General features: G+C 44.2%; 2 protein-coding genes across 7 annotated transcripts in view; one reads left to right on the top strand and one right to left on the bottom strand.

Annotated features, from left to right (window-relative positions):
- OGFOD1 (2-oxoglutarate and iron dependent oxygenase domain containing 1) overlaps window positions 1-26,235 on the top strand; it is a 41,939-nt gene extending 15,704 nt beyond the window's left edge. Inside the window, exons 14-15 of one of the 6 annotated variants that reach the window (XR_004973558.1) lie at window positions 18,352-18,472; window positions 26,143-26,235. The gene's annotated coding sequence lies outside the window, so the exon portion shown is untranslated. Of the gene's footprint in view, window positions 1-1,223; window positions 1,466-11,760; window positions 12,615-18,351; window positions 18,477-21,869; window positions 22,675-26,142 lie in introns of those variants that run through there. The other 5 variants (XR_004973555.1, XR_004973556.1, XR_004973557.1 and 2 more) reach the window with 5 other exon arrangements.
- On the bottom strand, window positions 245-17,436 carry BBS2 (Bardet-Biedl syndrome 2). The gene is made up of 17 exons (XM_036345157.1): window positions 17,119-17,436; window positions 14,982-15,209; window positions 13,632-13,757; window positions 13,344-13,406; window positions 12,237-12,314; window positions 9,647-9,751; window positions 9,477-9,563; window positions 7,743-7,878; window positions 7,363-7,502; window positions 6,439-6,583; window positions 6,176-6,347; window positions 5,470-5,599; window positions 4,204-4,335; window positions 3,705-3,842; window positions 2,918-3,030; window positions 1,459-1,607; window positions 245-747 (listed from the first exon to the last, which is right to left on the bottom strand). The coding sequence occupies exons 1-17, from the start codon at window positions 17,233-17,235 to the stop codon at window positions 641-643; spliced, it is 2,166 nt and encodes a 721-aa protein (XP_036201050.1). The 5' UTR covers window positions 17,236-17,436; the 3' UTR covers window positions 245-640.
- Window positions 26,236-26,520: the final 285 nt, after the last annotated feature.

The following is a 26,520-nucleotide window of genomic DNA, read 5'->3' as shown; positions in this document are numbered from 1 at the left end:
CTCAGGCTGAGAAAGGCTGCCCTAGATGTCCCTGAGCAGCTATAGAGAAATCTGACATACTGAGAAGTAAATGGGTCCTTGGGAATTCTGAGGTCTATTTTAGCAGTTAACATTACTCCAACCAATAGGTCACATAAACTTTTAATACAAATCTGTTTACACCCACCTTTCAATGATTAAAATGAAGGCACACAAATGTCCGTATTTTTTTCTCTGCACGTAATAGAAATGGTTTATGCAATTCTGATGTGGTGATTTTAAAATCAGTCAACACAAATTTTAATGTGTAAAGGTAGGTAATCTATTTTAAAATTACAAGTTCAATTACAAGAAAATAGATGTATCTATACATCAGCTTTACATATATGCAGAAATAATTGGACTTCGGAGCCCTAATGTTTCAAAAGTATTCACCTCCTTCCATACAAACCTACTATTATTTGGCAACAGAACTACTGGATCTTAAAAACAGAAAGTGAATACACTTTTCAGATGCAATGCTTTGTCTTTCATTTGTACAATTCACCAAGGTTGTTTTCATTCTCAGCACCCTCAGTTCACCAGGATTCGATCCAAAGCAAACCAACCTAGATTTTTAGGAAAGAACACTTTCTAGGAACTTCACTACCTATTCTCTCTCCTATGAAGAAGTTGTCCCCACCCGCATGATTCTGAACAGAGTGTTGATGTTGTTGCTTCGAATCGCATCCCGACAAGCAGTGATCACCTGGTTCTTTGGTTTTCCAACTATATGAAAAGAAATAGCAAATCAGTACAATCTGAAAGATTATTAAAAGTGAAATTATAAATCAGAGGCCAGCTTTAAAACAGTGTGAAATTAGGGTAGAAGAGAGTTAATGGTAGTGCAAATTCAACTAAATTATCTTATCACTCCCTTAAAAAGATAACCTATATGAGGAAGTTTATCACAAACCAAATCTAGAGACCATTTCAAACCTAGAAGTCAAGTCAGTTTTATAGAAAAGGATCAAAGCTCATATCCACCTACTGAAGATTATCTCTAAAAGGAAGTCAAAAGCACTTACCCCAAACAGCAGATTTTAGGTAAAAATCTCTGGTTATTTCTGCTTCCTTTCCTTTGGGTTACTTTATTATTCTTTTTCTAACTTTTAAATTGAACACTTAACTCATTAATTTTCAGTCTCCCTTTGTTTGTTTTAATAAGGGTACTTAAGGCTTTCCTCTTGGGTATATGCCACTAGGTTTTTCTTTCAAGGATGCTGCAAGGTCTAAGAAAAGGAACTACAAGCTTTCTTTCCTCTGAAATCTGGATACTAACCAAGCTGAACAGGCTGACTGAAACTCAAGCGACTGGTGCCAACCTGAGTGTTAAAAGTCTCTATAGATACAGGCCCCCATATGAATTCTCGAAGCTACCACCATCTTCAGTGATTCTCACCCCCAAATTATTAATGACAGCGCTATACAGAGACTTACCACGCAGACGGCCTGCTCTTTGAATTGCTTGATTTACTGCTTTGAGGTTTCCCAGCAGCTCTGTGTGATTGTTACAGCGAATCTTATATCCACTTAGCAAGTCTTTATTAAGATCATAGAGCTCCATATAGCGATTCTTCATTGTTTTCCTGTGTAAATCAATAGAAATTGAACATCATTGTACCTCGATATGGCAGGCTTAAATGAAAAAACCGTGCAAACTTCTCAGGCACAAAGAATAGAAGACACCAAATTCTTAGCTGTTTGTCATTAAAGCAGGGTAATTCTAAATTTTGCTTTGGAAACATTGAGAAGTTTCTATCAAAGTACTCTATTTCTTACAAATAAATGGAAGGCAAGTGGTCTTCCTCTCTTATCAGTCCACAGTTTGTTTGAATTTAGGAGCCAAGAATGATCAAGTGCCCACTATGCTGGGAAAAGTGAGCAAGGTGATCGCCTATCTTCCAGGCTTCAAATTAGCATAATTAGACAAAATCTGCTAGACCTGCCCCTATTCATTTTCACCTTTTTATTGTAAAATATAATGCACATTTGAAAAAATTCACAGAACAAATGTTTATTATCCAAGTCAAAAAGGCATTGCCAGCATTCCAGAAGCTTCCTAATGTGCTCTTCCTGAGGAGAAAATACTATCTTATATGAGAATCTCTCCCCTGCATTTCTTTTTTTTTTTTTTTTTTTTTTTAGAATATATTTTATTGATTTTTTACAGAGAGGAAGGGAGAGAGATAGAGAGAGAGTTAGAAACATCGATGAGAGAGAAACATCGATCAGCTGCCTCTTGCACATCTCCTACTGGGGATGTGCCTGCAACCCAGGTACATGCCCTTGACTGGAATCGAACCTGGGACCTTTCAGTCCGCAGGCCGACGCTCTATCCACTGAGCCAAACCAGTCTCGACATCCCCTGCATTTCTTTATATTTTTATCATCTATGTACGCTTCCCAAATGATACAGTTTAGTTTAATCTGTTTCCAAACTATATATAAATGGAAGCATTTTACACATATTCTTTTGAGTCTTACTTCTGCCTATCTCCATTATGCTTATAAGGTCTGTTCACGTTGGCACATGTTATTGAGATACATGCATTCTCATTGCGAGCAGTGTTCCGTTTGTATGGACATACCATAATTTATCCACAGTAGTGTTGATGCTAGTTTGGACTGTCTCCTCTTTGGGGTTCTCATGAACAAGCCTTTATGAGCATTCTTATAAAAATATCCTGCTTTACACCGGCATTCGTTTCTCTAGGTTGTAAACCAGGAGAGTTGCTGGGGCACAGGGTGTGCGTATTTTCAACTCTACTGATAATGCCAAGTTATTTTACAAAGTCTTTGTACCAAACACACTCCTCCTAGTAGCATCTGAGAGCTGCTATTCCATATTGCTGCCATGTTTCATCTTGTACCTGTCCTAGTCACAGTGGATACTCACATGTCCCTCATCAGACGAGCATCCTCAGCTCGGACCAGCAAACTTCGGATCAGGTTGGAATTGTCAGCCATGTCAGCACTGAGCTTCTGATGCACTGAGTGATATTCATCCACCTGGAGACCGTGAACACTCAGGAATGAAAAAGACCTCCCAGACTGCTTAAAAACCAGACGGCCTGAGAAGACACTGTCTACCATAGCAAGGCCCTCTCCTTGCCCCTGCTGACTTGGCCCATCTTAACCCCGTTGTGTCAGCTCCTCCTCAGTGAAGTGATTAGTCTGTGCTGCCTCCAACACTCACAATGACATTCCAGTTGGATCCTGTTAGTGCCTAAGCATGGGAGCCCTAGCAACGCTCATATTAACATTCTAGAGATTGGGGGTAGGAACTTTGTTATAATTTGGGACCAATCAAAATTGTTAGTTTTTCCTTTTTCTTTTGAATTTGTGTTGTTGGAAATCCCTAAACCAAAGAGCAAAGTAGATAAAAGTAAGATGAAGGGTTAGCAAAGGAAACTGCTGATATATATTTTAAAAAGTATTCCCCCCAAATCAAAGAAAGAAAGCAGGGTGGTCAAGAGCTAACCACTCACTGTTATAAAAGAAATTTTTTAACTAGTGAACTCTCCAATACTAGTTCAATTTTGATTTTGAGAATTTGCAGAATGCTTTAAAATGTAATTATCATATAACACACATACAGTCGTAGTGCCATTACTCCCCTACGAGAAACATTTCAGACATTAAACTGCCACGTTCTCATAAATGCATCCATTGGTAGCCCTCACCTTAACTAGCACTTTTCGTAACTCCTCAAAGTAGACAGGGAAATCTGCTTCCACCTGAAGGTCTTCAATAGCAAAAAATGATGCAATTGACTGGATGATGTCACCAGCCAGATCAATGTCATCAGTCTTCACAGTGATCTATCCAGAGGAAAAGAGACAAGTTCAGCATCCTCAGATATTAAAGACAAACTAAGCTGAAACCTGAATTTCCCCATTCTCAACACATTTATTGAGTATAAATTTATAAGTGGTGATGAATAAGATAGGGGTTAACCCTCAAGGAAATTACAAACCACATTCATTATTTTAGCAGCAGGTTAAAAGATCATTCCTTTAGCCTCATAAACTAAACAACAAAATCATTCAAACAGTGAAAATGTTTCTGTTCACCTCTGTATTCTAACCCTCCCCAAGTTAAACAAGGAAGTGCTAAAGGGAAGGAGGGAGGGAGGCAGAAAACCTAACAGACTTAAGTTATGTCCAAAACATTAAACTTTACCTCTCCACTCAGCATTACTTTTATATACAGCTGGCTACCGTTCCGTAAGGATGTGAAACACACTTGAAATGGAGCATTCTGAATGTCGGTGTCTTCTGGGAGCAGAAAGTTCTGGTTGAGCCATACAAAAACCTTAAAAATGAATAGGATGAAGTGAACTTCAAGTATATAGTCATTTTCAAGTACAGTCATTGTTAAGAGTTATCCTCCTTTCTCGTTTCATTGTTTGGTAAATGAACACACCACCCCCACCAGGGAAACACTAACCACACTCCCTTTCCCCACCTGCATGTTCATAATTATGTCTGGCCCCACAGCATGCATGACTTAATAGTATCTTCAAATTAGACATAAACTTATATGCAATGCGGAAACAATTCAGGTATGGTGCTAATTCTGTTTACACGATAGCTCTTCTGTGGCTATGTTCTGGACAATGTAACCTGCTTAAAATTACTCCAGTCCATTCTTAAAAAAAAAAAAAAAGAAATATGCATGCACACAGAGCATAGACACTGTGACACATCCACACAATAAAATTTAATATTAATAAGTTAATATTAATAAGTTAATATTTACAGTGGTTTATAATGCAAGTTCCACATAAGAACCACCATGAGGCTTTTGGAAGGGCCCACCTATGGGGGTGTCTGGTTCCATGGGCTGGGCACGGGCCTGAGAATCTACGTGATTAAAAAGTCTCACTAAGAATCTGAGGTCCAGCCATGATTAAAGTCCATTGGTATCAGGTCTCTCAAATTTACAAGGAGCTTTTACACCAATTATGTAATCTTCAGGGACCCCTGGGAGGTAAGATATCCTCACAGATAAGAAACTGAGGCTCAGACTGGTGCAGGGCATTTCCCAAAAATCACTAAGAAATTAATCAGGTAAGGTAGCATTTGAGCCCAAAAATATTCCCAGCCCCAAGTCCCACTCTCCTTCCATTTGGATGCAGGATCCTCTTTAAATACTAGGTCAGGACAACCACACTGGGACCATAACCATAGAGAGAAATTAAAAACTGGTGAGCATTCACCTGTAACTGAGGATTTGTTCAGGTAAATACAGTCTGTATTTTTTCAGAATGGGGGAAGGGGGTAATTTAACATTTTTGTTAGGTTATCAACCAACTCCAAGCCATATAACTCATGTCATATTCACTGCTATCAAATAACTCATTCATGTGATTCCTCTCTTCTAATAAATAACATCCAAAGGATTCTAAAATGCACACGTATTGAAAGAAAACAGCCAGATGCTCACTCTCTGGGCCCGTTCAGCAATGGTAAAGTTGACGTAACCAAGCGGCTGGCTGGCGGAGTCCAGGCTGGTCAGCGCATACATGGAGAATCTTGGGAGCTGTCTGGTCAGTTCAAACACGTGAAACTGGGTGCTGTGGCCGACCAATGGGACACAAGAGAACGGTTTCAAAGCGCAAGGCCCAGAAAATACAGTCACTAAGTCTTCGTGTTGATATTAAGGGTTTCACAGATGGCAAAAAAAATCACCCAAAACTTGAGGCTAAGTAATATGTTAATGGGGTTTGAGATTTGGAGATAACGTAAGTCTACATATACAAATAAACCAAGGGCTTAAAAGAACCAAAAAAAAGTGTGAAAAGGCTTTTTGTCTCCCACAAATCCAGTGGATTTCCTCCACAAGCTGAGGTATATAAAACTCTAATATAAAGCTGCATCCCAACCCTTACAATCTTAGTGGTCAAAACTAGAAGTTGACAAATCATCAGTTAACCATATCTTGTGATTATAAAATCATCAGACTAAAACCAGAAAATAACCATCTGAAACTTAAATACCCCCCTTTTTTGGAAGATTTCGAATTAGGGAAATAAGGTCCTGGGAACCATTAAAGGCTCCTGTGGCCCCGCGGGACCCCTGGTGCCACGGAAAAACCCCACGTCTCGCCCTCTCAGTGTCGTCTGCAAATCAACGGACTTGCAGAGGGTCACCTGCTCCTGTAACCCACGAAGGTCTTCAAGTGCAGATCCACAGGGACATCTCTGGGAGGTGTGATAGGGATGCAGATGGAGCTGGAAAGGCTGTGGATGCTGGGGTGCACCACGTGGCTCTCGCCTAGAAAAATGCCCTCTGCGAAAATCATTACCGCTCGGATGATGGTGTCTGCGGGGAAGAGGGGAAACGGAAGGCAGTTGAAGAACCACTCGGAGATGGCACAGGTGCCTAAAAATGCCAGCTCTAAATCATCTCTTACCGTTCGAAGTGGAAATGCACAATTCTGTGTGAGCAGCCCGAGTCTCGCTCCCCAGGTTGACTGAGAGGGCGGTGTGGAGCTTGGTGTTGGCTGGGATTGTGCCCCACTGCCCATCGGCCTCACTCAGTGGGCTGCTCCACTCGGCCTGCAAAACATCCCACGCTTCCAACTCAGTCACCACAGTGAACCAGCGTCGCTGTTAATGCTGTGGTTATCTTATATTCATCTGGCTTTTCAGAATTCAGAAGACTCCTCATTAGCACCCCCTTGCTCTACCCCGCCTTTTCCCAAGCAAAAATACCTTCGTCCCTTTCTGTGTTTCAGGTCCACTGTACCCCATCATGCCTTTCACATTTTTTACATTGATCTCTTAAAGTAACAATTCATTTAGCATAGCAAATTCAAAAATAGTTATGTGTGCCCTCGCCGGTTTGGCTCAATGCAAAGAGCGTCAGCCTGCGGACTGAAGGGTCCCAGGTTGTCACTTTTTATGTTGTTTTGTAAAAAGATACCCCATACGTATTCCTTCTTTTTTTTCCCCACTTAATACCACATATCCTTCCATATCAGCCCAAGTACATACACTTCATTCTTTTGAGCAGCTTCATATTCCCCAGCGTATACTCCCTGCTCCTGGTCACCATCTAAGCTGCTTCCCACCGCTCGCTGCTACCAATGGCGCTGCCGCAAATGTCTTGGACCACTGAAAAGATCGCTATTGCTCAGCTGCCTGCAAGTGGCGTTTCTAGATGAAAGGACACATGCGCCTCCATTCTGACCCAGGCAAACAAGGCTGAAGCAGCTGTGCTCCTGCCAGTGGGAAGGAGGGAGCCCGCACGTGGCAGACACTGACATTCTCGTTCTGCTTTCACATGCCGACCCCCAACTTTTCAGATTCCATGTCCCCTCCACATTAGGCCCCACCTTGGCATTTTCCTCGTAGTTATGGAGTTCCAGCAACAGATTCTGTTTTTTCTGACTCAGCTCTCGGATAAGCTCCTGCTCTACGCTGGTGTCCATGAGGTTCCCTCTCATCTCAGCCGAGCCTGGCAGGTAGCCCCGGACTGAAGAGAAGGAACAAATGCTCACCACACTAAGGAACAGCCCACGCACAGCCAGGTCTGCTTGCAAGTCATCAGTTACCTGGTCCGATAACCACGCACCTAAGTTCTCATGCCCCAACGTAGGTGAACTTGTTAGGACCAGAGGATAGCAAAGCAAACATTTTACAGTGGAATGTCTGGTATTCTGACCCAATCAAACTGAAAATCTGACTTCTCAAGGATTTTCCCATCCCGATTTACTTTCCCCATCCACTGAACAGCAGATTAACTGGACGTGGCCATCCATCCGGTAATCTCCCTCTACCACACCAGCGATTGCAGAAGAAAAGTTGTCTTTAAAGATGACCTCCCCAGTTCGGTCACTTCGAGCATCAACCTGAAAGTAAAATGAGAACTTGAAAAATCGCTTATGGTCGTTTTTTAAAAAGACGAAAATGTCAAGGTCATTTAGCTGAGCAGCTTCCCAGAGTACTCCATGGGGCCCTGTGGGTTCGGAGGAGGCACCTATGACCTCTGGGGCCCGAGGCCAGCTGCCTGGCTTCCAGCCCCGCTGTGCCCTTGCTATCCCTGGGATCGTGGGCAAGCTTCCTAGCCACCCTGGCTGGGCCTGTCTCCTCATCGGCGGGTCCATGACAAGAACATGACGACAATAACTGCACATACACCCCTTAGGTTGGAATGAGGCCTAAAGGAGCTAACACATGTAAAGCACTTAGAACAGGGCCTGGCATATAGAGGTATACAAGAAAGGTTAGCTCTATATAAAAAAAATTTCTTTATTACATATAAATGTTGAAATACAGCTATATCTAAAGTTTGAAAATGCCAAACTAGCCAACCTTCTACCACAGATATAACCTTTTATAATACCCTGTTTAAGAGTCCCTCTTCCCCTTAAAAACTATTGGGATACCTAGTGAGTCTCCTATCATCTTTGAGTCTCCTCTTCCTAGGAGAGGCAAATACATACCCAACTCACCAGGAACAAATGCACCTCAAAATCAACAATGAAGATTTGTGTTCTAAGTGATGATTGTGTTCTAAGCAAAACACATGTTATCAACAAAAGACTATCTATAGAAAATCTCAATGGCCCAGGCCACTCACTACTTTTATCTTTTCATAAACATCCTCTAGTCAAAACTGCAATGAGAAAATAAAGTAATTTAGGTCCTGGCCTACTACCAGCTCCTACCCTTGGTCTGGAGAACATCACATTCACGTATCCACGCTATTAGTAACATCAGGGAAGCCTGAAAATTATGGGTGCTGAAGCCTTTCATCTTTGGATTTTCAAATTTCTTAATATGCAACTACACAGTCTTTCCTTATAATTGTTAACACCCAGACCAGCATAATAGCAAAGGAAGTTTACATGGTCCTGGCCAAAAGTAAAGAAAAATCGAAGAAGAAAAGCCAAGAATTAGCTGATCCCCAGGCAATCATCACTGGCAGAGGAGAGTGAGGGCAAACGGTGCCATGGAGATCTGGCAGCACACAGACAGCCTCACAAAACAACCCTGACCTGCCAAAACACTGTACAAAATTCTGATCTGAAGTGAAAAAAGAAAGCAAAAAGATTTTATTTTGAAGTTATAGCTGGGGAAACACTATTTGCATTAATTAGAAAAGAGCGATACAAATGGTTCTTTATTAGCTTATTAAAATTCCTTGTTTTGCTGACTATGACTAGTCACCCTGACTGCATGGATTCTCAGTCCTTCCAGGAAGAGATTTAGAAAGAATCCGCTGGAGATTATCACCAACTAGAGCCATAAGGCCAAAAGGACACTCGCTATAGTGTTGACAACTACAGCAGGAAGAAAAAATGTGGAAAGATTATGAAGTTAAATTTGAAAGCACAGCCAAGGAATGCGAGTTTGTACCCTCACGTTACTGTTCTGAATCCTACAGCCAGTATGTCTCAGACAGTTATTAGTTTGAATTACACCTGAACTCTGCTATTTAACTTACCTTCCCATTGGACCAACCAGTTATCAGTTCGCACACTCCATCAGAATTAAGGTCAAAAGCATGAATGCTCATGGCATAATTCTTGGACTGAAAAGGAATTTCAATAATTAGTACAGAAGTCTCTCAGTGCGTAGAAAATCTCTGCATAGCAGAGGCTGAATCATACTAACTTTAATTCTCCAGTATCGGGCTGTTTTGTCGTAAACTCCAACTGTGCCGTTGGCAAGGGCATAACCAAACCGACTGCCATACAGTGGGCAGAGAGACGTGATTATCTGCAAAAAATAGCACATGAAAATACCTCAGCGTTTCATTAAGACTCAATTTAAGGTGAAGCATGGCTTTGTAGAACTGCCTGCCTTGCTACAAGTGTGTTAAAATTAGATTTAAATGCACTTCCAGTCCATTAGTGGGTAAGGTATTCCTCTTTTCAAATGCATCTATTTCACAGGCTGGATAATCAGAACTGAATAAACTTCCAAAGTTTGCTGTTTTAGATCAAGCTTATGTGGCAAGTTTCAGCAAATTACAAAAAGAAATTCTATAAGATTGAGGGACAAAGGAGGAAATAAGCGCAGTACACAAGATCTAGAGTATGTACAATTCACACTAACTCAAAATGTTTTCATGACTATTCCAATATTATACCTTCACTTATAATATCCCACTGTCTAAATTTATTTTTGAGAGAGACAGAAACATCTATTTGTTGTTTCACTTATTTATGCATTGATTGGTTGATTCTTGTTTGTTCCCTGACGGGGATCAAACCCACAATCTTGGTGTATCAGGATGACACTCTAACCAACTGAGCTATTGGGCCAGGGCCCAGAGTCTAAATTTTAAAAAAACTTACAAAATCCACCACTAAATGTCTTTTATGTGTATGCTTTTTTTTCTGTGACATAATTTGTTTGCTAGAAATGAAAGACATTTTTTAGAAAGAAAAAAAACACACATAATCCTTAGAAAAGTGACAACCCAAGCACATGCCTCTGTGTATGTATGTGAAAATACATAGAATGCATATATTAGGACTGGAGTTTAACATCTCAAACATAAATTTTTACATACTAAACAAAATTACCTTTAAAGTTAAAATTAAAGCTTAATAACATCTATGATCTTGCAGATCTACTTTCTCATTCTGACCCTAATAAAAGATATTTAAGAAATAAATTGTAAAGCAGAGAATAGTTATGTAATTTCCTCTACACCTACAGCTTTTCTACAAAACCACCCACATCACTTAACTCTGAATACAAAGTGCTGTTAGGGTTTCAGAATTACTTAGCTCGAGGCATTCTTCTGGCAGTCCCTGGTACTGCTGAACTGCCAAATAAATTATGATTTTGCTGATCTGGGAAAAGACATTTGAGCTAGGGGCAAAATCAAACTGACAGGACAAGAAAATGGCCCTGAAATGAACAATTTTACAAAGTCCACATTTTCATATATTTAAGCCCAGATTGCCTATGCCACTTAGTCCTTCCTTAGTTCACTAGTTTTTCTTGTGTGGACGAGAGGGTCAATAGTCACCTCAAAGCCCTAGTTCTACTTCATGTTTTCCTGGCTTCTTCTAGGATTTAGAAAAGAATGCACCCTCCTCACATCAAGTATTGACAACAGAAATCCAATGAAACGTGAATGATTCCCACCAAATGGGAAAAGATTTACTACAACTTTGCATGAAAGGGAAATGACAATGCAGGCACCGCACCGACAGGCCAGTGATTGTCAAGTCAGTTTTTTGCGGGGGAGGGGATGGCTGGTGTGGTTCAGTGGTTGAGAAGCAAGAATAAGTGGTCAAGTGCAGTTTTAAGGCCAGACTCCCACACACCACGTGACTACATTTTGCAGAATCTGGCCATTCTGACCTCTCAGACTCTCTGCTTTCTCTTTTTTTTTTCTTTCTGTCGGTTTATAATGTTCACAAGCCATTGCTCCTTTAACTTCTATTTCCTTAATTCAGAATATCCTAATTATTCTGCTTCCATCTTGCTCATTGCTGGAAAATCAGCAGCTTATATCCGAAGCATGTCAAAACAACAAAGGACCAGGGCAATCTTAGGGACTGCTTTGAAAAATGAAGTTTAAATTCTTTAAGAAATATATCAGGTTCAATCACATGAAGTAATTATAGTCACAAAGAAAGTAGCCAAGTTCTCTAACATCTAATTCTTAAGTTTACCTACAGAAATGTGCCTAAGAAGTACTTAATTTGAATGAAGAGAAAAAAGTATAAAAATCTCACTTATGCACTTCATTCAAACCCATTTTACAGACACGAGGAGGAGGAAGAGGACAAGACACACAGGTTCAAGTCCTGACCAAGCCACTTAGTAGCCATGGCCTGTGTGTGTAATTTAACGAAGAACCTTAATATCATTGAAATGGGAACAACAGTATTTCCTTCCCCATAGGGCTGTTGTAGAGTTAAATGACTTAACTGATGTAAAGCACTTAGAACAGTGACTGGCATATACTAAGTGCATAATAAATAGTTGCCATGATGATGATGATGATGATGTGACTCATTAAAGCAAATGCCTTTCCACTCAATTTTCCTTTATTTAATCAGTCTTTTCAAAATATGTCTTATACAAGATTTTTAAATGCTTCTTTCTCTGTAATGTCCAGCTCTGTTTAACGCCCACAGTTTTTACCCTACAACAGTCTAGACTGTGAAATGGCCAGCATGCTCATCTGATGTTACATTGGACTGTGCTCATCTATGTTGCCCAAGGTCACACTTCTCACCTCTGTTTCTGTCATTTCTGCCACAATCTCATCTTCTTTAAAAACTCGAATATCGAAGTCCTCAGATCCAACAAGAAGCTTAAAATAAAAACATGCATATTTAGTTCAGCAAGTGAACACAGAAAAATTCCCATAAATAAAACAAAAAATTGCATAATATTTTGTATGTCGCTAACTGCTACCCAAGACTTCTAGTTTCCCAGCGAGCCAATGCTCCGGAAAGTTCCCTCCAATGTGAACGTCAACAAATTCAGTCAGTGAAGAAACAGTGGCTTGCCTGGCCAGTGTGGCTCAGTGGTTGAGCATCAACCTGTAAACCAGGGGGTCACAGCTTAATTCCCAGTCAGGGCACATGCCCGGGTTTCTGGACTCAATCTACAGTACAGGGCATGCAGGAGGCAGCCAATCAATGATTCCCTCATCACTGATGTTTCTATCTCTTGCTCCCTCTCTGAAATCAATACAAATATGATTTTTTAAAAAAGAAGTAGTGGCTCTAGAGATTTCCTCCAGCCATGGGGGCTGCACATCCCATCAGGGCGTGTTCTTCCAGTCGCACCTGAAAGTGCCCCCTGGTTCAGCGCCTGCCTGTCTCAGATGGAAGCCCCATTTCAAATGCCAGAGCCTGGCATCCATGGGCAAGAGAGGGGCAAGTCGCTGCCCAACACAGCAGTTCGCTGGCTGCTCAGGAAGCTAATTTCTAGAGGAACCATGGGAATCCATTTCAAAAACTAAGAGCCAATCTCTAAAACTTCTAAATTCCTGAAAAAGTTGGCCAAACTTGAAAACTGTTTACTGATATGATTCGAAAGCATCAAAAGCAAGTTATAAGATTGTGACCATGACTGCAGTCCCATCAACTGTTCCACCCTCCCTCCCTGTCCTGTGCCTTTGAAACATCACGGCCTTGATCTTTGCACTAGACAAGCAAAGTGATGTACTGTTCAAAAGACAGGAGAAAGACAAATGAGAACAGGGAGCTCATTACTGAGGCATCAGAGCCCAAGAGCAGCCATGAGAAGCTGACACTTCCCCCAACACCAAGGTCGCCGCACGGGAAAATGTATTCAGCTGAACACAGAGAGAAGTATCTCCTCCCCCACATACCTCTTTTTTCCCATCACCATCGAAGTCACACAAGGCCAAGGAATGAACGTTATCTCCAGTGACCTGAAAACAAAACCCAGTGTCATGAGCATGCCCTCTTTTTCCACTCCATCTGACTGTAATAGCCACAGGGAAGAGAAGATTACAAACCACCAACAGGTGTTATTCAAATTTTGCTATTTTTTAATGCACAGAATTATAAATACGGATGGTAAAAGACAAACAAAGCTAAATAAAGAACATTTAGAGTAAAAATTAGTCCTAAAGAGAGTGTTTTGTTCTGCATACCGTCCAAAAAAGGTCCTTTCCTTCATGATCGAAACCCTGCAGAGCACAATTTCCACCAATAATCGCAAGAGGAGAGGAAATGTCCCCCAGTGTCCCCAACACAATTGCATTGGCCCCATCTGCCACCTAAGAAGAAAAAAAAATAAAATCTCAGATAACAAGGATGCGCAGGCACACGGGAGGTAACATGTATCCTTATCTGTATTTGGATACTCAAATTCCTCCGTCATCAATGTGAGAAGCCACATGGTCTCCTGAGAGGCAGGTGTATGTCACTGTGGCGTTGGCGTGCTGATGCAAGGCTGAGCGCAGATGCAGGGCACACTCAGGCCCTTGGCGTCACACACTAAACTACTACAATAAGGTGCTACGAAGTCCAAGGCTCTGTAGGATACTTGACCAAACATTATTCTAGATGCTTCTGTGGAGGTATGTTTAGACGAGATTAACATTTAAATCAGTAGCCTCTGAGTAAGGCAGATTATAATGTGGGAGGGCCTCGTCCAATTAGTTGAAGATCTGAAGAGAAAAAGACTGGTCCCTGAGGAAGGAAGAATTCAGAACACTGCCTTCAGACTTGTGTTTCAACATCAGCTCTTCCCTGGGTCTCCAGCCTGCTAGCCGACCCTGCAAATTTTGGACTTGACAGCCTCCACAACCACGTGAACCAATTCTTTAAAATATACCCCACCCCACCCCTCTCTCTATATACACATCCTGTTAATTCTGTTTATCTGGAGAACCCTAATACAGTCCTAAACTCAATTCTAGTCTTGTGCAATAACACAGGAAGCGTATCTATGTGACCAAAGGGCTTAGAAGGTCAGGAAAAGCACTCACACACAGTTAAAGAAAAAAAATTGAATAGCTGGGCTTTATCAAAATTGAAAACACTTACTCATCAAAGATACCTACCTGTTGGAATAAGCCACATACTGGGAGAAACTATCTGTTATATATAAATCTGACAAAGAACTTGTACCCACTATCTCCAAAGAACTTGTACCCACTATCTCCAAAGAACTTGTACAAATCAATAATACACACAAACTACTAATAAATAAATAGGCAAAGACTTAAACACTTCACAAAAGACATATAAACAGGCACAGGAAAGGATGTTCTACATCACTGTTCACGAGGGAAATGCAAAATGAAAGCGGTTAGCAATCATGACCAAATAAATGTCAAGTGGATGAAGCAGATGCAAATGGCAAAATCATCGTGTTGTTGGACTACAGCACAACAGCCACGTAATAAACCAAAATCCATGTCTGATCTCGTTCAAGCATAACAGAATGAACATGAATGGGTCAGGGGGATTTTATGGCGATCAAGGGGTATACTTGCCTCTCTGTAGAAAAAATCTGAATTATTGTAGACATCATAAGCCAAAAGATTCGTCTGTGTCCCCACTAAAAGAGCATCACAGCCAAGTGCAGGGTTCAGTACTCCTGCAGTCAGGCAGCTGACAGCCTGGTTGATGTTGAGAAGAGAAACATCAGACTCCAGGGGGCTCTGGTAGACTCTGGGCGCGCTGATATGCTGGCTCCGTGTATGAGGATTGTGAATAAAAACCTGCAACAAAACCAGTTCATTACATTCCCTTAAAATACGTAAAATTAACATATATTTTCTAAAAGACTCGGTTATTAACAGATACCAACATTAACAAAAAGTCACTTTAATCACCCATAAACTTACTTAAAACACCTACAACACAGTTCTGTGCATGGCTGGCTTTCAATCACTATGAACTCTGGGAATCCATGGTTCCTGGCATTGTAAAGAACAAGGTCCTGTACAAGATCTAGGTCAGTGGTTCTCAACCTTCTGGCCCTTTAAATACAGTTCCTCATGTTGTGACCCAACCATAAGATTATTTTCGTTCCTACTTCATCACTGTCATGTTGCTACTGTTATGAATCGTAATGTAAATATCTGATATGCAGGATGGTCTTAGGCGACCCCCGTGAAAGGGTTGTTCGACCGCCACAGGTTGAGAACCGCTGATCTAGTTGCTTACTAGGGCAGCTTACATGCTAGGCTCCAGCAGGCTGTCAGAGCACTCTGACACACCAAAACGATCCCAGCAAATAAAATAATAAACACTTCCTTTAGTATCTTTCAACCAAGCACTGAATGAATTCACTTCCTAACCCTTAAAACAGTCTGGTAGTTAGTAAATGTTTTACAGACTTTAACTGAGTCATACAAATCTCAGATATAAAAATACATTTTGCCCCCTTAATTGTCTGGTTTCCCCTCTCAAATATAAGTGCTAAGGGGGAGAGACTCATCACATTCACCCTTGCACCTGCAGAGCTAAGAACAGTACCCAGCACATAAGACCTCAATAAATTAGGGGCTGAGCTACTATCAATGGGCCCTTCCCAGCAGACACAATATGAATTTCTGTCTGGCATTTGTCAGTGCTTAATAATAGCAATGAGCATTATTCTTTGCCAGAGCCTGTGCTAAGTGCTTTACTCCATTAAACAACTTAATGAAAATTATTTTTTAATTATGTATCCCAAGGCATATCCTAAGAATACACAACATAAGGGAAAGGGTTATTATATATATGTTTTAATCATTATGAAATCTGCGCTGGGTCAGAGAACAAGGACTCTAATCTCATTTCCATGACTTTCTAGTTGAGTGACCTCAAGTATCACTTCAAACCTTTCTGAACCACTAGTCAGTGACGTTGGAGGGATAAAAAATAACAGTTAACAATTAGTGACCATTTCTTATATGGCAAATGCTTCATATATATTAACTTATTTAATCCTCATAACAACCAGATGTTGTAGGTAATATTAAGTAACTTGCCCCGGGTCATGAAATTAGTAGGTACCAGAGCCAGCGCTCTGGTGCTGCCCTTGGCATTGTTGCAAGAATGCCGAGATGTTGAATGTCAATCCTCAACACCTACCACTTTTTTAAAAATTGGTGGCCGTTGAATGACCATGTCTTGTTCGTCTCTGTGACTCCCACACCTTGCACAGCACCTGGCACATCTTTCCCCATAAGTTATTCACTAAGTACATAGGTATTCAGTGAATAACTTATGGGAAAAGATGTGAATGTACATGGATACATATCAAAATCAAAAGTGCAATCTGAATCATTTCATTGGGGGGTGGGGTCGTTGTCTATATTTTTTCACCAAGTTGTGTGGCTCGGGGCAGTCTGACATAGTGGAAGGAGTTCAGAAGGAAAGGCAGAGAATCAGGTCTGTTACCACTGCTAACCCTGACCAGTCCCTTCCCCTTGCACAGTTCACTGCTCAGAAAAGCCATTCATGCGAGACCCCATTGTTCATTATTCTGCGCAGGATGGAGAACTACGGGACTACCGACCGGTTGCCAGGCAACCCAAGGCTGGGGGCGGAGTCGGGGGATGAGGGGCGGGGTCGAGGGTAGCGGCCCGCGGAGATCGTGGGACTCCAGGGGCCCAGGCTCCGTGCGGTGGGAGCGGTTACCTTGCCCGCTTGGGTGGCAGCCGCCAGGCACGGGTGCGTCCCGTCGTAGCGCCCTATGGCCACCATGCGGGGGCTGATTTTGTGGCGCAGTTTCAGGGTGAACACGGGCAGCAGCATGGTGGCGGCGGCCCTGGGGAGGACGGCTGGTGGCCCGAGGCCGGCGCAGCGGAGCCGGTCTCACCCGCTGCGGTGCGGGGCGCAGGGACCAGACCAACTCGGCGGCTCCAGCTGCCTCGGGCCCAGCGCGAAAGAGCGCGGGTCCGAGGTGTCCCCACCCCGGGCTGCCAGCTACTCCGCAGTTGCGCAGACCCGCCCAGCTGCTCCTGCGGCTGCGCAGGCCCCGCCCAGCTCCTGCGGCTGCGCAGTGGAGCCTCTCCCGAGGCAGAGCCAGACCTTAATGGAGTCACGTGTTTTGCTGCTGGAATTTATCCTCCTTAACTTCCATTACTAACCTGTCTACAGTGGCCAGCGCACCGGCGGGGCTTATTCTAGCTGCTATGACAGTTTTGCAGTTCATTTTATTTTATTTTTTCGTTTTGTTTTATTTATTTATTTATTGCAGTTCATTTTATACATTTTAGAATCAAAGGAGATAAACTTAAGGAAGGTTACATGAAATCCATCGTTGGTCAATTAAAGAGGCAGGAAAAAGGCAAAGTGAGGACATCTCTAGGATTGTATTAAATGCAAAATGCAGAAACACATACAGTGGGGCCTTGACTTACGAGTGTCCCAACTAACGAATTTTTTGAGATACCAGCTGTCTCTCGGCCGATTTTTTTGCATTGAGTTGATAGAGTAATTTGAGTTAAACTCGTAAGTCAAGGCCCCACTGTACTTCTTTACATAGCTGGGTGCTGGACAGTGAACATTTAACCTTCACAGTACTGTAGAGGTGCTCTGTGGGCAGCAAGCTAACAATGAGGAGTTTCGTGGTCTCTGCCCTGGTGCTGCAGTTGTGACTCTGTGGGGTCCGGGAAAGAGAATTACTCTAACGTTTCAAAGGCACTTTATCCTAGACGCCTAAGAACAATCCATAGGGCTCAAGGTTAAGACTGACTTTTGCTAAAGAAGCTATGAGCCTGGGAAGTGGCTCCTCACTGTGGCCTGCCCAGTGAGGACCTTACGATCAGACCATCCTGTGTGGTGACCTTCCATCACTGAGCTTGTCAGACTGCCATGTGGCTGCCTGCTCTTGTTGGGTCTACTGTGTGGCTCCTTCTTCATTCACAGAACCAACAGAGGAGACCGCGAAGCAGCCGCCATTGATGAAGAAGGACCAGGCGAGTACAGTGTCCTGGAGGCCACGGGAAGACAGAGTTGCCAGGAGTATAACAACTAAGTCAGATGCTAGGTAGGTAGGTCTTAAAAAACTACTTCTAGAATATTGTCGATATTTGCATTTTGTAAATTCAGCTGTACAAATGAGCATCTGTTTTTTCAAGCCTATTGGTGCGTCTTGACTAGTTGTAACCTCTTTCATAATAATGTCCAAAGACTAAATTTGAGGGCATTAGCGGAAGGTAAGACCTGAGCCGACAGCCGGATAGGCCTTGCCTCTGAGTACTCCCAGCCCCTTTCTGCCCCACTTCCTCTTCTGTCCCATGTCCAGACTCCACAGTCCTTAGCGGTTCTCTGGTCAGTCCTGTAATGGAAATTGCCCTGAGTCTGTCCTCCTGTCTGTGTGCTGGGTAAGCCCGCAGGCCTCAACAGCACAAAGACCTGGGTTCAAATTCCTCATCCACCAGTCACTCGCATTTATTCTCTACACACTCTTGACACACACTAACTCCTTCTATCCTCACAGCCACCCCGGGGGGAAATTCTGTCATCACACCCATTTTACAAGAGAGAAAACTGAGTCATGAGAGGTTATATAACATAAACCCAAGGCCACCCAAACTGGCTAGAGCTGCACTGGTAGGTGGCAGGGCCAGGATGGCAAACCCAGGTGGTCTCCTGAGCTGCTAAACTCTGCACATACTGTGTCCTGCAGTGAACTTCTGGGGAGTGTTGCTGTGAGAATTAGACTAATATGAATGAAGCACTTAAAGCTCTGCCTGGCACTTAATAAGAGCTCCCATAAAAAGTTAGTATTACTAGGTTGTTATTATTATCTCGAGATGAAAAGGCTGCCTTTGACTTGTCAGGGTTGCTATTGTAATAAATCTGGTGTCTTTCCTTTCTTTTTTTGTTAGCCAGTAGCATTGTTCCAGGTTCACTCAGCCCTGGGGTGGGAAAGACCAACCTAGCCAGTCAAGGTCTGGTGGGAACCAGGTGAGGCCAAGAATTTAGATGCTGACTTAGGCACACACCTGGTGCCTGCCCCTCCGGCTCCTTGTTCTCATTTTGTGTAGGCAAAGCACCCCCACTAGAGGGTGTGCAGGTGTAAAGAATGGAGGTTAAGCACCTTGGGACGCTGGACTAAAGGCCTGGAGGGAAGCAGGGTGAGAGGGTGCCCTGGACAAGCCTCCAACAGGCACAAGGTTGATTTCTGGGGAGTGGGCTGGCGGCCTTCGGGAGCAGGTGTTCTGCATTATGAGAAACTGAGCAAAGGTATGTGAGCTCTCTCTGTATTCTTTATTTTTTTAAGATAGATTTTTTTATTGATTTCAGAGAGGAAGGGAGAGGGAGAGAGAGATAGAAGCATCAATGATGAGAGAAAATCATGAACTGGCACAGAGCGAAAGAGATCAGGAGACACGGCTAATAACGCAGTCCCGGGTGGGATCTGGGACAGAAAAGGGTCGCTTGTGAGAGCACTGGCGAAATCTGATTAAAGTTCATAGTTTGGTTAGTAATACTGCACCAATGTTCATTTCATTTCATTTCTTTTCTCTTTTTGTTAATCCTCACCCAAGGATATATTTCCATTGATTTTTAGGGAGAGTGAAAGAGAAACGGAAAGACAGAGAGAAAAACATCAATGTGAGAGAAACACATCTGTTGGTTGCCTCCGGCACGAGCTAGCCTCGGGAGAAGCCTGCAACCAAGGTACACGCCCTTGACGAAAACCGAACCTGGGACCCTTTGGTCTGCAGGCTGATGCTCTATCCACAGCCAAACTGGCTAGAGCTGCACTGGTGTTAATTTCTTTGTACCATGATTGTGTAAGATGGTAACATTAGAAGAAGTGGGCCCTGGCTGGGTAGCTTAGTTGTTAGAGTGTTGTCCCGACAAGCCAAGCTTGCAGATTCAGTCCCTGGTCAGGGCACCTACAAGAATCAAGCAATGAATGCATAAGTAAGTGGAACAAGAAATCAATGTTTCTCTCTCTAAAATCAATAAATAAACTTTTTTTTTTTTTTTTAAAGAAGCCTGACTACTGTGGCTCAGTGGTTGAGCATTGACCTATGAACCAGGAGGTCACAGTTCAATTCCAGGTCAGGCCACATGGCCCTGTTTCGGGCTCGATCCCCAGTTGGGGGCATGCAGGAGGCAGCAAATTAATGATTCTTTCTCATCATTCATGTTTCTATCTCCCTTCCTCTCTGAAATCAGTAAAAATATATTTTTAAAAATAAAAATATATTTTTAAACATTGATAATGGAGACTGACTTCTATTTGCTGGAAAATGAACTTCCAAATTCTGAACGCCAGACTCAGGGAGATGTGTCTATCACTGGAGAACCGCAGGCCAAATCCTGGGGCAGGCCTTTTCCATCACTCGGCAGGGAGCGGACAGACCAGCACCAAGAGGAAGAGGAGCCGCTCACCCAGGGATCAGAGCGGGGCAGCAGGGCGTGGGACACCAGGACTGTTACACAATACCCTCGCTCCCTCCACCAGCCTAACAGCATCCAAGCACCCTCAACAGTTATTGGCACATAGCGGGTGCTCTTTAAATCTTTGGTCAATGAATGATTGGCCTCTTCAAATTAATCGATAGTCACATCTTAAATAACTCCTTTGGCAGGACCAACTACTCCACTTCATGGTTCTCTCCACCTGAAAGAGCCCCCAGATCTTTATAAGCCTGGCTCCTACGTGCTAATCAGATCTCTTGGTCCAATGCTGCCCTCTTCACAGAGGCCTGTCCTGAGCCCCCAGCCCCTCTCATTACCCTGCGTTTCAATCCCACCCTGTAGGGTTGGCTTACTGACTTCTCCCCGCTAAAAAGTTCTAAATCAGCGGTTCTCAACCTGTGGGTCGCGACCCCTGAAAATACATCCTGCATATCAGATATTTACATTACGATTCATAACAGTAGCAAAATTACAGTTATAAAGTAGCAACGAAAATAATTTTATGGTTGGGTCATAACATGAGGAACTGTATTAAAGGGTCGCGGCATGATGAAGGTTCGACCGATGATCTTAGACTGATAAGCATTGGGGAGTGGCACCTCTTTGTTCTCCTCGTTTGGCACGAGGACACCCACAAGACCATGCTTGAGATTCTGGGCAGGATTCTGAGCCTGACTCATGATTCTGGGTGAGCCAGAGACTCCTGAGGTTCCACTTGAAGATTCTTCAGAAAATAGAGAAAACGTATGATCTCATAGGATTCAAATAACACAATAGCCTTGACAAACAATTCACTCAAAGAAACACACTGATTCATTTCTGTTGATGTAGTTCTTCCGAACCTTCTCTGGCTCCAGGCATAAGCTTCTGATTTTGAAATACCAATATAACTTATATAAGTTGTGATTTTTGTTTAATCCGCAAATACACTCTCCTTCATCTCTTTGTTGTTGTGATTGATGCAAGCCTCCTCCTGACTTGGTCTCCCCCTGCCAAACCCACAGGGGCATTGATGGGAAGATGTGACCAGAGCTGTGCCCACAATGACCTGTGGGCCCTGCCAAGGCAAGGCAGACCCAAGAGCCTTCGGATGCTTTTGAAATTAGAAGAGGCCACAGCGGGAAGAGGCCACAGTGGGAAGAGGCCACAGCGGATAGAGGCCACAGCGGGAAGAGGCCACAGCGGGAAGAGGCCACAGCGGGATGGGGTCAGCCCAGCATCGAGGAGCAGAGGGACCGGCTCCTGGCCCAGCACGCTCCCAGGGTTCAGATCAAAGCTGATGGCGGGAGTGCATTCCAGTTTCCTAGGTGTGTGCTCCTTATAGTGCCCTGGAGCCATACCTGGGCGTGGGCAGCATCAGACGCTGGCTGAGGCTTGACTCAGCGTTCGTTCGTAACCACCTCTTTGGGTGGGAAGCCACCTCTGGCGCACCGCTCTGGGAGGCTTGAGTTTTTCCACCTTCGAATGAACTCCTGTAGCTGAAAGCAGCGTGCGGCTGGGCGGATCTGAGCACCACTTCTCCAAGGTGCAGAGCAGGCCTGAGGAGACTCCAAGTTCCGTTTCTACTACAGTCCTGGCCTTTCCAAGCAGGAAGGGGCCAGACAGATCACCAACCTGGGCCATTTGTTTTCTTCTTGTTGTCCTGTCCCTTCACTCACCCACCCTCACCTCTTTAACACAGCAGGTCTTTTGAAAAATATGTAATTTATTGCCCAGCTGCCATGATTCCGTGGTTGAGCATTGACCTATAAACCTGGAGGTCACAGTTGGATTCCTGGTCAGGGCTCACACCTGGGTTGTGGGCTCCATCCCCAGTAGGGGGCGTGCAGGAAGCAGCCGATGGATGATTCTCTCTCATTGATGTTTCTCTCTCTCCCTCTCCCTTCCTCTCTCTGAAATCAATAAAAATATATTTTAAAAATGTATATGCAATTTATTATTTGAATAGGTAATATTTTGATATAACCAAATTAAAAGGTAAAAAAGCATATACACAAAGATATGGAGAAATTGGTGTGCACTGTTGGTGGGAATGCAAATGACACAGCCACTGTGATAAACAGGATGATGGTTCTTCCAAAACTAAACATACAGCCCAACTGGAGTGGCTCTGTGGCTTAGCATCGATCCAGGAGGTCACGGTTGTATTCCTGATCAGGGCACATGCCCGGGTCGCAGCTCCTCCCTCGTGGAGGCAGCTGCTTGATGATTCCCTCTAATCACTGATGTTTCTCTCTCTCCCTCTCCCTTCCTCTCTGAAATCAATAAAAGTAAAATATACATATATTTTAAAAGATTCCATACACAGATGAAAAAATTAAACATAGAACTACCCAAGGATCCAGCAAGTCCACTGTGGGTACGTATCCAGAGGACATAAAATCACTGTCTTGAAGCGATATCTGCACCTCCATGTTCGTTGCAGATATCTTGTACCCCAATATTCATAGCAGAATTAATCACAATAGCTAAAACGTAAGAATAGCCAACAGCTAAAACGCCCTTGCCTTGTGGCAGCTACTGTTCTAAGCACATTAACCTATTTAATCCTCACAACAACCCTGTGATGTAGGTGCCATTATTAATTATTCCCATTTTACAGGTCAGGCCTTCCAGGCAAGGTCAGGAACGTGCCTAACATCATGGAGCTAATGACTGAGAGAACCGGACTTCGCCCACAGAGCGGGGCTGCAGGCCTCTGGGCACACAAACATTTACTGAGTTTCATGCCAGGCCCCGAGCTTCCTAGCGAGAAAGATGCAATGATGCCTTAGACATAAGCCCCAACTTCAAGGAGTTAATGACTACAACAGGGACACCATTCACCCTAATGCAAGACAGAGAACTGATCAGCGTTAAAAGGGAGAAGCACTGAATGTCCTGAAGGGTAGAGGAGGGGTGGTGAGGAGTGCAGTCGTGTGGAGGAGGTGACATCTGAGTGTGAAGGGGACAGCATGTATGGAGTAGTGGTCCCGCACCAGCCACTGGTAGTCTTCCCAACAACCCTATTCGCCCCTCCATTTCATAGATGAAAACGATTGAGGCTCCCAAAGCTCCATATGTATATATCCTATATAATAAAAGCCTAATATGCTAAGTGTCCGGTCATCTATTCAACCAATCAAAGCGTAATATGCTAATGATATGCTAAGGCCGCTCAACCGCTCGCTATGATGTGCACTGACCACCGGGGGCAGGCACTCCAACTGGTAGGTTAGCTTGCTGCTGGGGTCTGGCTGATCGGGACTGAGTGAGACAGGCTGGACATGCCCTGGAGCCCTCCCTCGGTCCCTCCCTGGCTGGCCAACCTCCCGTGTCCCTCCCTGGCCCCAATCATGCACCGGTGGGGTCCCTCAGCCTGGCCTGCACCCTCTCACAATCCGGGACCCCTCGGGGGATGTCAAAGAGCCAGTTTCGGCCCGATCCCGCAGGCCAGGCCAAGGGACCCCACTGGTACATGAATTCGTGCACCGGGCCTCTAGTATTGCATAAGCTGCATTTCAGCAGTGAGACCAGGACCCTCTCCCAGGCTGGTCTAGAACTCAGCAGCCCTCCTCCCTCTGGAATGTCTGGGAACTCTAGTCAGCTGGGTGTGAAAGGCGGCTAATTAAGAAGCCAAAACACTTTGAAGATGCCATTGCCCATAAAAAGGGCTGGTTCCCACAGTGGCAGACAGGGAGGCAGAGAGGGTTGTGGGATAACAATCTAAGGACAGGGTAGGAATTCCAGGGTAGGAATTCCATGAGCGAGGAGGCTGAGGTTTCACACATTTCAAAAACGTCCTCCTCTGTCCTCCTCTGGCCCCAGGGCCAGGTCTGACCGGCAGACCCTGAGCGACGGATGAGTGATGACTCTAACACCCGTTTCTGCGAAAGAGTGGGCTAAGGCACTACTTGGCTATCGCCACCAAGTAGCCCTGTTCACCTGCCTCCTTTGGCTTTTATTGTCATAACAGCTTGAACTAAAATTAAGCTCTAGATACAATTAGCAGGATAAGCATCCCTGAGAAAGCACATGCTTCTAGAAGGCTGGGTCTTTAAAGACTAAACATAGAGATTCTAGCAAAACACCCCGGGGGATCGGACTTGTTTGGAAAAGTCAAGGTAGGGGCTGCCGCCTTCAGCAAGGTCCCCCCCAGAGGCCCCTGACCTTTCAGAGAATCCTCCTTACAGACCTTCCAACCACACCCCGTGCTTCCCCACACCCCAGGCGGCCACCACTGGGGAGCAGAGCTGCCCAACTTCAGTCTTCCCCTGCCTTCCACCATAACTTCCTCTGCTGTCTTCCCAGTACATTGGCTCACTTCAAGCTTGTTCATCCTAAGCGGGAACCTTTGTGAAATTATAAACTCCATGTACTAGTTGCCCTTCTTCCTAAGATGCCTTGAAGTCCATTAAAACTGTGAACACGACGAAAACAGAGTTTTTCTGCGCATCATCTAGAAGCCTCTTCTTTTTTGGGGCCCCGGGGCTAGAGCACACGTCTCCCGGCTGAGCCCAGGATTCACTAATCCCACGCTTCCTCCTTTCCATGACCTCAGGCAGCTCCCTTTTCTTTCTCCGAGCCTCAGTTTCCCCACCCCCAGGTTCCTCGCAGCTCTAAGGTGGTAAAATGCACAGACCAAGCCAGTCGGTCTGGGTTAGAATCCAGGCCCTGCCCTTTGTTGGCAAGCAAGTCACCTAGCTCATCTCTGTCTGCCTCAGTGGCAGCATCTGTGAAATGGGGGGACTACTTTGCAGGGCTTTTGAGCGACCTTCCTTCCTTCCTTCTTCCTTCCTTCCTTCCTTCCTTCCTTCCTTCCTTCCTTCCTTCCTTCTTTCCTTCCTTCCTTCCTTCCTTCCTTCCTTCCTTCTTTCCTTCCTTCTTCCTTCCTTCCTTCCTTCTTCCTTCCTTCCTTCTTTCCTTCCTTCTTTCCTTCCTTCTTTCCTTCCCTCTTTCCTCCCTTCTTTCCTTCCTTCTTTCCTTTTCCTTTGTAAAAGAAATACAAGCATAGGACAAACATAATTCAAATGCTTTAAAACAAAAACAAAAACATACACTATAAGTCCCTCCCAGCTGAGCTGACCCGAGCTCCCTAGTCCCCCCTCAGAGGCAACCACTGTTACGTGTTTCTTGGTCTCCTTGCAAGCCGATTCTGTTCATATACAAACATGTGTGACTAGGTAGCTTCCCCCTTCTTCCCCCATGAATAGTGGCTCCCTGCACCTCCCTGAACACACGATGCTGCACTTCAGTCCCCTCAGTTAACACTGTATGTTCTCCAACCCTCCCCACCAGGATGTGCGGAGCTGCCTGCTGTTCTCCGGGGCTGCCTGGAATTCCACTGCATCGACGCCTCATGATTCCTGAACATTCGGTCCCTTCCCAATGCTTTACAAGCAGGATCACCATGAACTGCACCCACGTCCTGGCGTAAATGAACAGGGTAATTTCCCAGCGGCAGTGTTGTTTCCTGCCAGCACATAGGCCATCTATGTCCTGGGGGCCACTGTGTGTGTCACCATCCCTGTCAGATCCCGTCTCACCCCACCTCCCCCGCCGCCCCAAGCAGCACATGGCACATTCCGGATCTCTGCCAATCAGATAGACAAACGGGATGACTCTAACACCCGTTTCTGTGAACGAGTGGGCTAAGGCACTACTTGGCTATCGCCA

The sequence above is a fragment of the Myotis myotis genome, unplaced genomic scaffold (assembly GCF_014108235.1).
Source record: "Myotis myotis isolate mMyoMyo1 unplaced genomic scaffold, mMyoMyo1.p scaffold_m19_p_19, whole genome shotgun sequence".
In the NCBI taxonomy this organism is placed as follows: domain Eukaryota; kingdom Metazoa; phylum Chordata; class Mammalia; order Chiroptera; family Vespertilionidae; genus Myotis; species Myotis myotis.
The sequence above is the reverse complement of the archived record's forward strand: the minus strand, read 5'-3'. Positions and strand labels throughout refer to the sequence as shown.